The sequence below is a fragment of the Mustela nivalis genome (genome assembly GCF_964662115.1).
Source record: "Mustela nivalis genome assembly, chromosome: 15".
In the NCBI taxonomy this organism is placed as follows: domain Eukaryota; kingdom Metazoa; phylum Chordata; class Mammalia; order Carnivora; family Mustelidae; genus Mustela; species Mustela nivalis.
Genome location: NC_139034.1, coordinates 9,637,403 through 9,652,796, shown reverse-complemented (window position 1 = coordinate 9,652,796; position 15,394 = coordinate 9,637,403). Strand labels below are relative to the sequence as shown.

Genomic DNA, 15,394 nt, shown 5'->3' with positions numbered 1-15,394 from the left:
ACGAAGTTCTAAAAATTAAATCTCTCACCATGAAAATGACCTTTGACTATTATTAATGTCTTTTTCTAAACCTCTGCTGACTGTATTTCGTCATCGCCTGAAGCGGTGGTTTAGCAGGTTGCACAAAAACGATAAATATGCTACCTACAGTTTTCAGTGTAACTAGAAGACAATGTGAGTCATTCCACCATAACACTCACGTATACTACTACGCACACTGTTCAAAATGACCACCAAGAAATGCTGCAACACGTATTTAAAACAAAAAACTACAGTAACAAAGGACCATGAGGTACCAAGAGGTGAGCTCGTTTAGAATACCACGAAATCATTAAAGCAGTGGAATGTCCAAAGCCGTATATCCTGCAATGAATTCTGAATTATCAGGGATAAAACTCTAATTGTCCCCCTTAAAATTTTCCTATTGTCTTTTTCTGAAACCCCAGAATGACCCACAATGTCGTTCTCCGTTCTGTGCCTCAGACTGCCGCACTGCTAGGGCTCAGCGTGAAACCCCAGGCCCTTTCACCCAGCCAGACCCCACTCGACAGGGACACTGGGTGAACCATTGTGGATTCTGGGGACCTCACAACCCCTGTGACCACCCTCCCGACCAGGCCCCCAAACGGCAGGACTATGAGGCTGGCGCTGCGCAAGTCTGTCTTTCTTCTTCCCAGACCCACTAGAAAGGAACCCAGCGCGAAGGGAGAGGGACGGGCCCACCCACGGGAGTCTCACGGAGAGGACCAGGGCGGGAAGGCGCAGAAGCGCAGTTACCTAGATGCCCTGTCCCGAAGGAGAAACCGCCGCCTGCGCCGGTCCCGCCGGGGGCTACGGTGGTGGAGCCCAGCGTGCGGGTCCGGAAGGAGAACCCCGTGGACATGGCCGCCGGGGTTCACCGCCGAAAGCAAGCTGCAGCGGTTCTGGACGTTCTTCTCTCCTCAAAGCCAAGGGGGGACGAAACAGCATCGCTCTTGCCTAGCCGCGAACTGGCGGGAACTTCAAACTCCAGAGGCTGAACAAACAAGGCCGAGGTGGGTGGGGCAACCACCCGAGAGCACGTTCCGGCTCCCGCCGCGCGCACGTAACCGGGAGCGAGCCCGCCGCGCAAGGCAACCTGGGATGGGAGGAGTGGATCCCGCCGGGGCAGGGCAACCTAGAAGGGTGCGGGCTGCGCGGGCGGGGGGGTTGTAGACAGGGAGGGGGGGCGGGCTGCCGTAGTTGGGCGGGGGGGGGGGGGCGGGCTGCGGAGGGGGGGTTAAGCGGGGGGGGGGGGCGGGCTGCGGGGGGGTGGGTGGGCGGGGACGGGTTTGCAGGGGTGGGACTCCGGTGCTCTTAAAGGGTAGGCGCTTGGCTTTAAACAGCAAAACCGTTCCCTTAGTTCTGTGTTTGCATACGTGTTGATGTAATCTGTACTTCAGGCCTGTTGAATATTATTGCTTATGTCTTTCCTTACTGGTAAAAGGATGCGTGGAATCCCAATGTGGGGAGGGCCCTATTGAGCAGTCCAAGCCCTGTTAGAGGAAAGGAGGCGCGCTCAGTCCATGGTCGGCTGCCGTCCCTTCCCGAAGAAGGAGGGGTAGCTTGTCTTTCCCTGACAGTTCGGAAATGAACTGAGAGCAATTCATTCTTCCGCTCCACAGCTTTTGGAGCCCGATAAGCGCAGTCATTGCGAGTTGCCAGCCAGAAAGCTCAGAGAGCGTCCTTTGGTGGGGGGTGGCCGATCCCGTTGGTGGCGCTGAGCAAACCCCCTGGACGTCAAGCGGTGTGGTCAAGTCCACGAAGTTTTTGCAGCGTATCCTGCTGGGTAGGAGTCTGGGTATCCAGGCCCATCGTGGCGATGGCTGCCTTCTGGCTTTGGGTTTTGCATTGCTCTGACGCCTCTTTGCTACCTACCAGAGGAACTGCCAGGTGGAAGGGCTAAGTACAGAAACAAGCACAATATAGTGCGGAATTTAAGAGTTCCAAGAGCAACCCCTAAACATAAGAAAAATGTAGATTTAAGGAAGAGATCCCCTCTTGTAGAAGCATCAGGAAAAGCTTCATGTCTGGTGCATTTAAGGTGCTGTCATCATAATGTGGGTCTTTATTCAGAGATTGTTACATTACTCCCGCAAATGCTTTTCCTACTTGTGATTTCTTCCAGTAAAATTCATCCCATAAGCAACCACCAGATTTGCTCTCCTAAAACACAATTTTCACCCCTGCACTGCCTTGATGAAACACCCAGTGGCCCTTTAGGCTAGCATTCGTCCTCCATAAGACAAATCTAAGCTCGGGCCTCACAATTCCTCTTAATGCAGCACTTTCTCTAGTGTTGAGGTTGGGCATTGCTGCCTCCTGTGGACTGAATCCTGTCCCTCTAAAATTCATGTGTTAAAGCCTTCACCTCCAATGGGATGGTGTTTGAAAATAGGGCCTGTGGAAGGTCTTAGGTTTAGATGCGGTCACGAGGGTGGCGCCCTCATGATGGGATTGATTCCCTCATAAGAAGAAACATTAGAGACCTCTATTTCTCCATTTCTTGAGGATACAGCTAAAAGGCAGCCTTCTTAGGCAAGTGGAGAGCTGATGGGCACCTTGATCTTGAACTTCTCAGCCTCCAAAACTGTGAGAAATTTCGGTTGCCACCCAGACTGTAGTATTTTGTTATGGCAGCCTGAGCACTTACACATTACCTCTGTGTGTATTTAATTAAAAAACCTAACTAGCATTTTAGATATTATGGACATCACCATAAGAATAACTTAAAAGTGATGTATTTGAACTGTAATTTAAAGAAAAATTTCATAGTGACTGAACAGGAGGAGGAAAAAATGAAATATCAAGGGTTTTAGAGCTTCAGTGATCTAGAAAATGCTATTATCAGTGATAACTTATAAGATGGTTACTAAGAGGACTATGAGGAAAAAATGTAGGGTATTTTGACTGGAAAAAAAAGATCCAGATGATTTTTGGAGGAAGATAGAATGTGGCTCCCTACATCTTTTAATTCCATTGTGTATTCTTTCCACAACTTTTGAAGACTATCAACATAAAATTAGTAAGTTCAAAAGGCTTGGCCTAGGAGTACCTGGGTGGCTCAGTCAGTTAAGTGTCTGCCTTCCACTCAGGTCACGATCCCAGGGTTCTGGGATGGAGCCCAGCACCAGCCTCCTTGCTCAGCGGGGAGCCTACTTCTCACTCTCCTTCTGCCTGCCGCTCCCCCTGCTGGTGCTCTCTCTCACGATCTCTCTGTCATTTAAATAAATAAATAAAATATTGTAAAAAAATGCTTGGCACATACAGTTTATATGTTGATTAATAAAACATGTAAGGTTAGCTGGAAGGAAAGTGCATGTAAAAATGTAATAGGGACTAATATATATTCATAATAAGGGAAACTGATGTGGGCCATATCGGAATTAACTTCTCAATCATTCTGTAAATCTTAAACAGTTTTAAAAATAAGTTTATCAAGGGCACCTGGATGGATTAGTTGGTAAAGCATGCAGCTCTTGATTCTCAGGGTTGTGAATTCAAGCCCATGTTGGGTGTGAAGTCTAATTTGAAAAACACTAAATAAATAAAATATAAGTTTATAAAAGAAAGTGAGAAGTTTGAGTTAGATAAAAGTTTGAGTTTGGGGGGAGCCATTCAAATTGATAAAGTATTCCTTTAACTTCATAAAAGTTTTAGTATGGCATTTTTGTCTTGCATCTGGCAGAGTAGTTTAACTTGTGCAGAAGTAACCCCTGAGCTGCCACGGAGAGGAGCGCTGCAGGGATGGAAAGCAGACTACTTAATGAACAGCAGTATTACAATCTATAACATGGCTCCAGATACACCGAGTGTAAGACTGGACCTCAAAGACCTTTTCTCATATAAATTCTTCTGCTTGTCATACTAGCAAAAAGAAAACACTTTACCTCCTTCATTCTACAGAACTAGAACTCCAAAGAAATATACCTATTTTACTGTTGCTATTGTTTACAGTTTGGGGCTATTAGAATGGGGTTGCTATAAACATTAGACATGTATCTTATTGCATATGTTTAAAATTCTCTAGCATCCACATTTAGGAGTGAGTTGATGGTTCCTAGGCTATGTATGTGTTCCACTGGATAAGAGGAAGATAAATTGTTCTTGAAAGGTTTTGTAACAAATTACACCCCAACAGCAACCATGGTCTGAGAGTCCATGCTGTTATCCATCCTTGCCAAAACATGTTAGTGTCAACGTTTTTGAATTTTCCTGATTAAAAATAAAGTTAAATACTTTCATATATGCTTACTGAACTTTTGTCTGTCTTATTTTGTGAAGTCCTGTTTAAATGTTTTTCCCATTTTTCTGTGGAGCCTCTGCCTTTTTCTAATTTATTTATAGAAGTTCTTTATATTTTCTTAATATGAATCCTTTATATATTATATGTATTAAAACTGCCTTACACGCTGGGTGCCTGGGTGGGACAGTTGATTAAGCCTCAAACTCTGGATTTCAGCTCAGGTCGAGATCTCAGGGTCCTGGGATCGAGCCCCATGTGGGGCGCTGTGCTCGGCACAGAGCCTGCTTGTCCCTCTCCCTCTGCTCCTTCCCCCTATGCTCTCTCTCTTTCTCAAATAAATAAAATAGTTTTTAAAAACCTGCCTTACACTCTATGGTTTGTCCTTGTACTGCTTTATTGTTGTCTTTTCTTTTTTTAAGGAATAGAATTGTACAATTTACGTACTGTTCAATTTATTGTCTACAATGTTTGTATAGTCTGTTTTAAATAATTTCCTCTATAATAAAGTCATGAGACTCTTCTCACTTATCCTCCAAAAGTTTATAATGCTGCCTTTCACACTTGGGTCTTCAATCAACATAGGAATAGATAGTGTGGGGTCAGAATCAAATTTCATCTTTTGACCCATATAGATAGCAAATTTTCTCAGCCCCATGTATTGAAAAGAGAGTTTCCCCATACTGATCTGTAATATCACATTTTTTCATAAACCAGATAGCTACATATATGTGGTTTTATTTCCAGACTCTCATTCTGTTTGCCTATTCTTGTAACATGCCACCTTAAGTACTATAATTTGGGAAAGTCTTGCCTTCTTTTTCTTCCTCAGAATTATTCTTAACCCTTTACATTACCATATAGGTTGTAGAATCAGCTCATTACACATACATACTGACAAATCCCTGCACCCCCAAAATATATACACACACCAACCTGTTAGGATAGTGATTGGGAATACACTGAATTTATAGATAGATTAGTTTGGAAAGAATTCATATATTTTAAAATTGAGGTTTTTATTCCATGAATATAGTGCATCCCTTCAATTTAGTTAGGTCTTCGTGTGTGTGTGTGTGTGTGTGTGTGTGCGCGCGTGTGTGTGTGTTGGCAGGGGGAGAGAGGGAAATTGAGATAGATCTACCCCAACATATCTTTTCATCCATCCATTTTGAAGTTTTATAACATTCTCTATAAATATCTTACATGTATTTTGTTAAATTTGTTCATTGACATCTGACATTATTTTTATGCTGTGGCAAATACAATTCCATTTTTATCTTCTATTCAATTGGAATTTATATTTTATTTCTAAAAGCAGTTTCCCTAGCAATTAAAAGCTATAAACAGCCTTTTTATTTTCTTTTCTTTTTTGAGAAAGAGAAAGAGAAGGAGAGAGTAGGGTGGGGATATATGGAAAGGGGCAGAGGAAATGGGAAAGAGAAAGAATCTTAAGCAGGATTGATCTCACAACTCAGGATCATAACCTGAGCTAAAATAAAAAATCAGATGCTCTAACTGACTGAGCCCCCCAGGCGTCCCTACACACAACTTTTTAAGACGAAAGTTAACTAGCATTCCTAATTTCTACCAAGATGATGCAAGGATCCTAAGATACTTTATTTCAGTCCTCACTCATATATTTAAATTGCTTTTCAATTTTATAAAACTTGAGTATTATTGTTTTATGCTGTCAGTGTTTATTTACATTTATTCATTTCTTTACAATAAAAAAACTTCATTTCTTTTGTAGCTTAGATCTTCCATCTCTGATCATTTTACTTATTCTGAAGTATAAATTTAGAATTTGCTTTAGTATGGATCATGGCAAACTCCATCTTTTTGTTTGTTTGTTTGTTGGAAAAATGAATTTTCCTCCCTACTCTTATTTTCTGGAAGATATATTTTCCTGGGAGAAGTATTTTATTTATTTATTATTTATATTCATTTTTTGAAAGATTTTTTTTTCCCCAAGTAATCTCTGCACCCAGCATGGGGCTCAAACTTACAACCCTGAGATTAGGTGTCCTATGCCGCCCTGACTGAGCCAGCCAGGTGCCCCTGGGAAAAGTACTTGAGATTGTCAGTTGTTTCTTTCTGTATATGGAAGATACCATTGCAATGTTCCATGGCTTCTATCGCTGATAAGAAGTCTACTGGAAGTTTAATTGTTGATCTGCTGGAGGTAATTTGTACTTCTATTCTGAATGGTTTTAAAAACCCCATTTTTGTCTTTGGTGTTGCCGTAATGAATTCACCATAGTGAACCTGTAGTTCACTAGCCTGTGTCTAGAGTTGGATTTCTTTTTAATATACTTGGAATTCGTTGGTTGCTTTATTCCATGGATTGGTGTCTATCATGCATTCTGAAAAAAAAAATGAGGCATTGTCTCTTCAAATATTATCTTTGCCCCAGTTGCTCTCCTTCTCTCCTATTCTTGTGAAACTATGATCAAGTTTGCTTTAGATCTTTTAATTCTATCCTTTATTTTTCTTAACCTCTTTTCATATAATCTTTTTGTCTCTCTGTATTCCTTTTCTTTGTGGATAATCTTCTTTTAGTAACTTCCAGTTTTCTAATTCTTTTTCTAGTTTGTCTCATCTGTTAAACTCACCCAATGAGCTTTCCACTCCAATTTTTGTATTTCAGTTGTAGAACTTATATTTGGCTCTTCTTCATATTTTCTATATCATTCAAAAATCATTTTCCCATAGACTGCAGATGTTTTAAGGGTCTTTAATTTCTTGAAATAAAACAGTTGCTTTATAAACAAAGCCTGATAATTATAAAATCTTTTATTGCCATCAGGTTGTAACTGCCAATAATCTCTTGAGAATTGTTTCCTTGTGTACTAGTTTTGTTGTTGTTGTTGTGATGAATTATTTTCCTTTGAAAACTAATTGTGAGAATTATTTGAAACCTATTGTAGAGAGACAGTCCAATCAAAAAGAATTTGTATTTGCTGTAATAAAATTCTTAGGCACTACTAATTGCAAACACTTTCTATTATATGCACAGCTTGACATTTGGGAGAAGTTATTTGGGTAGTAAGAATATAGGTTGCAAATCCATCTATTAACTTTTTTGTGGTTGTGATATATCCAAGACAGGCAATTTCTCAATGTCAGCGCAAATTTTCTGATGTATTCTATGGTTTGGGTTGGTTGTATTTTTATATGTCCCTGGCTCTATGTAGGAAGAGTACCTCATTAGACTCCCCATTCATTAGGCCCTAGATTTTAACTTCTGGATTTTATGTCCTGTAAGAAATATAAATGGCCCTTTTGCCACAATTTCACTATTCTGCTTACCTCTCTGGGTGTACACTTTCTTATAGTGTATAGTGTATAACTTCTCTACTCAAAATGCTAACAAAACAGGAGGCTGGGTCCTGAGACACTAGGAAACAAGCTCAAGGAATAATATCAGTCCATGATTTAACTCTTTGAAGAAATAATCTTGGTTTCCTCCTTGGCTCTTGAAGATTGGTTAACTATCATGAATGACACAATAACTATCTGGACCAGGAAGTTCACACCATCAGACTATCTCAGTGGAAACAAATGGTCATTGATGTTCTTCACTCCAGAAAGGCAGCAGAACAGGAGACAAAAGTTTGGGAAAAACTAGCCAAAATGTATGAGACCACAAGAGATGTCATCTTTGTATTTGGACTCAAAACCCATTTCAGTGGTGCCAAGACAACTGACTTTGGTATGACTTAGGATTACTTGGATAATGCAAAGAAAAATGAACCCAAAAATTGAGTTGCAAGACAGAGGATGTATGAGAAGAAAAAGACCTCACGAAAACAGTGAAAGTAATGCAAGAGCAGAATGAAGAAAGTCAGGGGGACTAAAAAGCCAATATGGTGCTGGCAAAAAGTGAACTGGAGATTCAACAACAGAAGGAGAAACACTTGGCAGTGACTTCATCTGTGGTGATTGTGCAGATTTTTGATGAGAGAATTAATAAACCAGAAATTAAAGGAAAAAATGAAAGTATCCTCATGATCCCTATAATGTACCAAACCACAGCAAGGACAAACACCCACCAGAACAAGAGATGTGAAACATCATCTCAAATAACCAAACTATTTACTAGTAAATGGGTACATTCCTATTGCAACTTGAAGGTACATGTTACAAAATAAATGAACTATGGATTAAAGACATTTGGAGAATCCACAAGCACTTTCTCCAAGAAATGCTACTCCAACCTAAGTAGAATTTTTCTGATTTAATACTTTCTCATCTTTAAAGCTTTTCTGGTTCCTCTCAGTATTTGTCTGACTTGACTATCAAAGACTTTTCTTTGGATTGTGCCATAGCAATTATGTTTCTCAAGGTCAGGTGATAGGTGGCAACTAGGAGAGCTCAGGTCCAAGTCCTGGCTTCACCATAATTCCAAAACTCCTAATTCATAATTAATGAAATGCAAGTCTGATGGATTATTATTTCTGGATCTTGACTCTGTAAACTGGATTAGCCCTTGCAGTCTCTGGACGGCAACAACAGACTAGAAGGCTAAGACTTGAGCTCTATGGACTAAGTGCCTAAGGGCACTTTTGGTCACTTACTGCCCACTAAAGTGGGTTTATTCAAGAGTGATAATCTTCTGAAAGCTAAACATGGTGAAAAAGCTAAGTGTATGTAAACTATGTATCTGTACCCAAAACTAATATTTGTAGATGTGAAACTAATTTGTTCATTATTTTTTTACAGAGAATAGAGAAAAAAGGTTTAAAATGTGTGTGTGTGTGTAAGTGAAGAAATGCCATTTCTCCCCTAAACTGTGCAAGGATATAAATCATACTATTTGAGACAATTGTGCATGTATTTACTTCCTCTGAATTATATTTTCACAACACAGTTGCCAAGTATTGGTCTATTTCTACTGCAGAGAGTAGTGCCTGGAATTTGTCAGGGTACCTCTGCTATTACTCTGTGGGTTGTGTGGTTGTCAGGATTACTTTCAGTGTGTATGCGTGGGAAAGGTGCTTGCGGTGGGGGGGAGGTAGGCAGAGGGAGAGGCAACAGGAAATATGAAGAGTAAGAGATTTACCTAAGAAGAATATTTTCAAAAAAAAAAAAAAAGAGGAGAAGAATATTTTCTTTTCTTTCTCAGAAAGAGTAAGTCTGGTAAAGAAATATAGTGTATAAAACAACAAATATTTAGGAAAAAAAAACCTCAAATTTTTATTTTTTAAAAGACCAATTTATAATATTAAATTTCATGCTGTTAATAATTCTTGAGTAAAACAATTTTATGTATAGCATGACTAATTTCTCATATCAAGATTTAGTAACAATAACAGAAATTTACAGCTGGAAGGAAACTTAGTACTCTGCTAGACCTTGCCTTCATTTTTAAGAAGAGAAAACAGAGCTAAAAGGTTGACTTGCCAGAGGTCATAGTCAGTGATAAAAAGTCTAGGATCCAGGTCTCATCATTTCCTCTCAGATGTCCTTAACACAAATAGTTTTGAAATATTAAATTTTCCAATTTGCAGAGCTTTTCATTTGAGCTCCACAACACATTTTCACATAAATAATATTTGTAGGAGATATTATAAGCATTGCACCACATCCCAACATGAACATATTTCAAATCTGTACCTCTCTACTTTTAATTCATTTTTTTACTAAGAACAGTTAAGAAAAGATGTTTCTATATAGGTATATATTAAGAATGCTGCCTTAGACTATTCTTACCAATTTCATTAACATGAAATACATCTGAATTACTACAATTTTAAAAATTTACAGCAACCATCAATCTCAAAGATAGACCTATTTTCTAAAAGTCATACCTTCTAAAATCAAGCAAATTATGAAAAAGGGGAAGTGAACATGAATCTTTTTGAAAATTACCCAGCACTCTAATTGAAAGTCCTTTACCCTTCTACCATTTTTATTGTTTTTCATCTTTCCCCCAAACTACATATAAATAATATGAGAAAAGTTCTTCCTCAATCCATACAAAGTTTTTAAGCAACAATGTAATACTACTTCATTACAAGTCCTCTGGGTACAGAATCGTTTGCTGTGGACATGGAACAGACCGACGGAAGTTTCAGTCTTCGAAATGCTAGCTCAGAATAAAGACCAACATGTGGAGGATGATAAACTAGTCTGGATCCCCTTGATAAAAAGACCAATTTTCAATAAAAATATGGTGAATACATTTGTATGTTTACAAATGCACAACTGTTTATGTTAAAAATAAAATAGCTTTGGGGGGGAAACCTTAATAATGAATTAATAGAATTCATAGCACAGTTTTTATAAGAAAATATTTTCTAGGTTCCTTGTTTGGAGGCTGGGAAACTGTCTTCCATTTGTCATGTATAATGGCCACTGGCATAAAGGCAACATGGAGGCTCAAGGAATAAGCCCTCCTCTCCAGAGGAACACAGCATGAGCACAGTACAAAGACAGCTTTAGTTATGTCTTCATAAGTCAGATGCTCAGAATCCATAATACCTAGACTCCTATTACTGTTGAATGGGACAATCTATAATAATGTGATCACAGTGATTATAGGTCTGAAAGGGATAAAATAACATTTTGTCCAACTCATAAAAATCTCACCGGTCATGAACATCTAAGTTTTTAGTTTATGTCATGTATGTTCCAAATCTCATCACCACTGAAATTTTAGGGTATAGGTATTATCATCCTCATTTAGCAGATGAGAGAACTGAAAGACTAAGAGAAGACAAAACTCTGGATGATTGACACATCTCCAAAGGCAAGAGAAACAAAAGCAAAAATGAACTACTGGGACTTCATCAAGATAAAAAGCTTTTGCATGGCAAAGGATATAGTCAACAAAACTAAAAGGCAATCTATGTTATGGAAGAAGGTATTTGCAAATGACATATCAAATAAAGGGCTAGTATCCAAAATCTATAAAGAACCTACCAAACTCAAACCCAACAAACAAAAATTCCAGTCAAGAAATGGGCAGAAGACATGAATGTTTCTCCAAAGAAGACATACAAATGGCCAGCAGACACATGAAAAATGCTCATTTCTCACCAACGGGGAAATACAAATCCAGACCACCACCAGATACCACCTCACACCAGTCAGAATAGCTAAAATAAACAACTTAGGAAACAACAAATATTGATGAGGATGCAGAGAAAAGGGAACCTTCTTCCAGTGTGGGTGGGAATGCAAACTGGTAGAGCTAATCCGGAAAACAGTATAGAGGTTCCTCAAAAATTTAAAAAGAGAGTTACCCTATGACCCAGAAATTGCACTACTAGGTATTTAACCAAAGGATACAAACATGGTGGTTTGAAGGAGCACCTGCACCCCAGTGTTTGTAGCAGCCATACCTACAATAGCCAGAATATGGAAAGAGCCCAGATGTCCATCAACAGATGAATGGATAAAGATTTGTTATGTGTGTGTGTGCATGTGTTATATGGAATATCACTCAGCCATCAAAAAGAATGAAATCTTGCCTTTTGCAATGGATGGAACTACAGAGTATTATCCTAAGTGAAGTAAGTCAGAGAAAGACAAATACTGTATGATTTCACTCATATGTGCAATCTAAGAAACAAAACAGATTAACATAAGGGAAGTGAAGGAAAAATAAAACAAAATGAAAATGGAGAAGGAGGCAAACCATAAGAAAGGCTGAACTCTAGAAAAGAAACTGAAGGTTGCTTGATGGGAGGTTGGTCGGGGGACGGGGTAATTGGGTGATTGGAATTAAGGACATAACCTGATATAATGAGCACTGGGTGCTATATGCAACTGATGAATCACTAAATTCTACTCCTAAAAATAGTAATACAGTATATGCTAACTAAACTGAATTTAAGAATTAAGAAAAGTCTGTGATTTTTTTGCTAAGATGTGCTGAGCTCTATCACAATTGTGTGACTTAAATGAGCTATAAATTAGTGTTCATTCTTTCCTATAGATAATTCTCATTGTTCTTTAGTGTAAATTAACCGAGCCTTATTAAGTGTGGCTAACTGTCAGGCTAAGGATACACAGACAAAACCAAACCCAAAGACCCTCAAAGAGCTCAAACCAGTGGAGAAGTTTAATATGTAAACAACCTGTTACAGATGAAGGCGATTGCAATGAAAAGATCACACAGAAGTGGGGTGGTAGCATGGAAGAGTAAAGATTAACTTCCTTTGAATTTTCTGGGGAAGATTCGTATAGAAGATGACTTCTGAGGGGCACCTGGATGGCACAGTCAGTTGAATACCGACCTCCTGTTTGCACGTCAGCTCATGGTCTTGGGGTTGATGGATGGAGTCCTGTGTCAGACTCTGCACTAAGTGAAGAGTCTGCTTGAGTTTTTCTTTCCCTCTTCTTCTGCCCCTTCTGCTCAGGCTCACTCACTCTAACTCAAATAAATAAATATTTTTTAAAAAAAGGGATGACCTCTGAGATTATTTTTGAAAGATAAATATGATTTCACGAGAATGGGAAGGGCCAAAGAGCATTCCAAGCATTTGGTAGGTCCTGGAGACTTCTCCCTCCTGGCATGTAATTATAAGCTGTCCCGCACTGCTGGTGTATAAAGTAAGAGTGGGGCCTGTGGGACCTGAGGCTGAAGAGGCAAAGGCAGATTAGAGAACCTCACGTGTGCCTGTTACAGTTTGAATTCAGCATAAAGCCAGTAAGGAATCATTGGTGGGTTTCAGTTCTCGGAGATAAACTATGTATTATATTCAAGTTTGAAACTGATGATGTTGGTAACAGATGGATTAACCAAACACCCTAAAAGGGCCTCTAGAGATCATACATGATCTGGCTCCTTTGTATTTCTCCAGCTTGATTTTGAGTCATCCTCTTCTGTCCTCTATCTGGTAACACTAAACCACATTCGGTTCTCTTTTCTGGGCATTTGTACAAGTGGTCCCTTTGCTTGGAAATTCTTTCTTTTCATTTTGAGGGTCTAACTCTTCAACTTATCTTTTAGAGCTTAACAGGAAGATAATTTCTGTTGGAAAGCTTGCACTAACCCTCAAAAATTGGAGCTACCCATCTACCATGTGGTATTTAGTCTACTTGTACTTCCCTTCTCAAAGCACTTAATTCACTGTAACGTGACCAACTCCCTGTTGATTTTCTCTCCAGATACTGTGAATTTTCTAAGGGCAAGCTTGATGGCCTGTGTATCTACAATACCTAGTGCAGCCCTGCAATACAGATAGTGTTTGAAAAATAGCTCTTGAATGGGTGCTGAATATCAAGTGTGCAGCTAGCATTAGATCAATTGGGTGACCAATGATAAAGGTCTGAACTGAAGAGGGTTAGGATCACTAAAACTTGGTGACTTACCAGAGTTAAAGAGGAAAGAAAAAAAGGAAGAAGATTAAGTAGTGAAGGATAGTTACCAATTTTTAAGAAAATAGTTAGGACATGGTTGCCTATAAACTCTCTCTCTCTGACCTCTCTCCTATTGCTCCTACCTCAGTTTTCCCAAAATGCGAGACATACTCTTGCTTCACAATGGGCAACTGCTGTTCCTTCATCCTGGAAAAATATTCCCCAAATGTCCCCATGGCTTGCTCCCTCACCTCCTCAGATCTTTGCTCAAATGGTAACTGTATAGTGATGGCTTCCCTGAGCATCCCACTTAGAATTATAACCCTATCCACATCTTGGCTCTCCTTAGTCCTCTTCCCTCCTCTATTTTTCCCCACAGAATTTATATCAGACACACAACATATTTATTTGCTTTGTCTTTTCCACTACAGATGTGTTCCCTGAGGGGTAAATATTTGTTAATTTGTTTACTTCACTACTGTACCCTCAGGGCCTAGGACATAGTAGGCATTCAATATATGTTTAATTAATGATTGAACAAGTGAATTAACAGTAGCATCAACATTGGTACAGAGTGGGGAAAAAGTATGCAGAAAATGATTATGTGCACTTTTAAATATGCTCAATTAGAAGAGGTCACTGAGAAGAAAGATAAAATTGGAAGAGTAGCAGGGGGACCCTGGGTTTGCTTTATCCCTCAAACAGAGGAGCTCAACATCAAATCATTTTGAACAACTAGGAAATAGATTTGAGGATTAAGAAAATAATCTGCATAACTGGAGGGAGAGAAAGTGGCCGATGTGAGGTTTGGAGCTATGAACTAGGGGAGAGAAAAGCTGTGGTGCTGGGAAAGGGAGGGAGCCATGTTTTTAGAGTGAAGCCAGGGAGAGAGGGAGAGGGCAGGAGAAAGAACAGCATATAGGGTTCCTGCAATATGCTGGGGGGAGGGGATCCCCTGAATGGCACTGAGAGAAATCAGTCCCCCTCCTGGAGTACATGTGGAAGAGGGATTTTGCTTTTCTGAGGACAAAAGGCCCCCTAGGAGCCACTGAGTGGCTGTTTAGCAGCAGGGGACAGAAGCATGTGTAGAGGGCAGATATGCTGGTCACAGCTTTCCACTGTGGGGCCCAACAGACTCCACTCCGTGTGACTGCCTTTATGGGACAGAATGGTGCTGGGCAAGCTGCAAGCCTCTCCTCCTAGGGAGAGAAGCAGGTCCACACCTTGCTGGGTCCTTAAAGATTTGGAGTTTTCAATACCAGCCATGGGACAAAGATAAAACACATAACTGTGGCATAGGGTGTGCAGATGGCCAGGCACAGGGAAGTTGAGGTGCAGTGATAGGATGAAAGCCTGGAACACAGGAGAAGAAGTTGTTCACTTTTTTATCAGGGCCTCCTAAACAGTAGCAGCTGTGAGTTTTCCCCCAGGTTGAGAGGGTGGGGTGATAGGATCTTCCACACATTCCCTTCCCCCCACCACCATGGTTGGACTTAAGAGAGAAACAGAACCTCCAGGGGAGGCTGGAGTCCCTTACACCAAACCCTGCCCTTGTGCACCCAGCAGGGGCATGTTTCCTAAGGCAGGTCTGACTGTGAACCAGCACAGGGGGCCTCTCCCTCAGAACAACATACGCTGCCCCACATGTACCACTTCTACTAATCACAGAGTGCTCTAAAGCATCAGCTTCAGTTCTGGTGGAAATAGGACCAGGTTTTCTTTTCTTAAGAATTCTTTTATTTCTTTATTCTTTATTTTCTTCTTCCTTTGGCATTAGGCTTATAGTTTTTTGTTCATTTGTTGGTTTGTTTCTTTTTTGCC

The 15,394-nt window shown here is 40.0% G+C and overlaps 1 protein-coding gene across 10 annotated transcripts in view; it reads right to left on the bottom strand.

Moving 5' to 3' along the window:
• LOC309848534 (nucleoporin p58/p45-like) overlaps positions 1-1,119 on the bottom strand; it is a 34,636-nt gene extending 33,517 nt beyond the window's left edge. For 3 of the 10 annotated variants that reach the window (XM_082700246.1, XM_082700247.1, XM_082700249.1), the window contains exon 1: positions 778-947. In XM_082700246.1, the coding sequence (XP_082556372.1) occupies positions 778-883 (106 nt within the window). In that variant the 5' untranslated portion in view covers positions 884-947. Of the gene's footprint in view, positions 1-777 lie in introns of all 10 variants that reach the window. The other 7 variants (XM_082700248.1, XM_082700250.1, XM_082700254.1 and 4 more) reach the window with 6 other exon arrangements.
• Between the last annotated feature and the right edge of the window lie 14,275 nt (positions 1,120-15,394).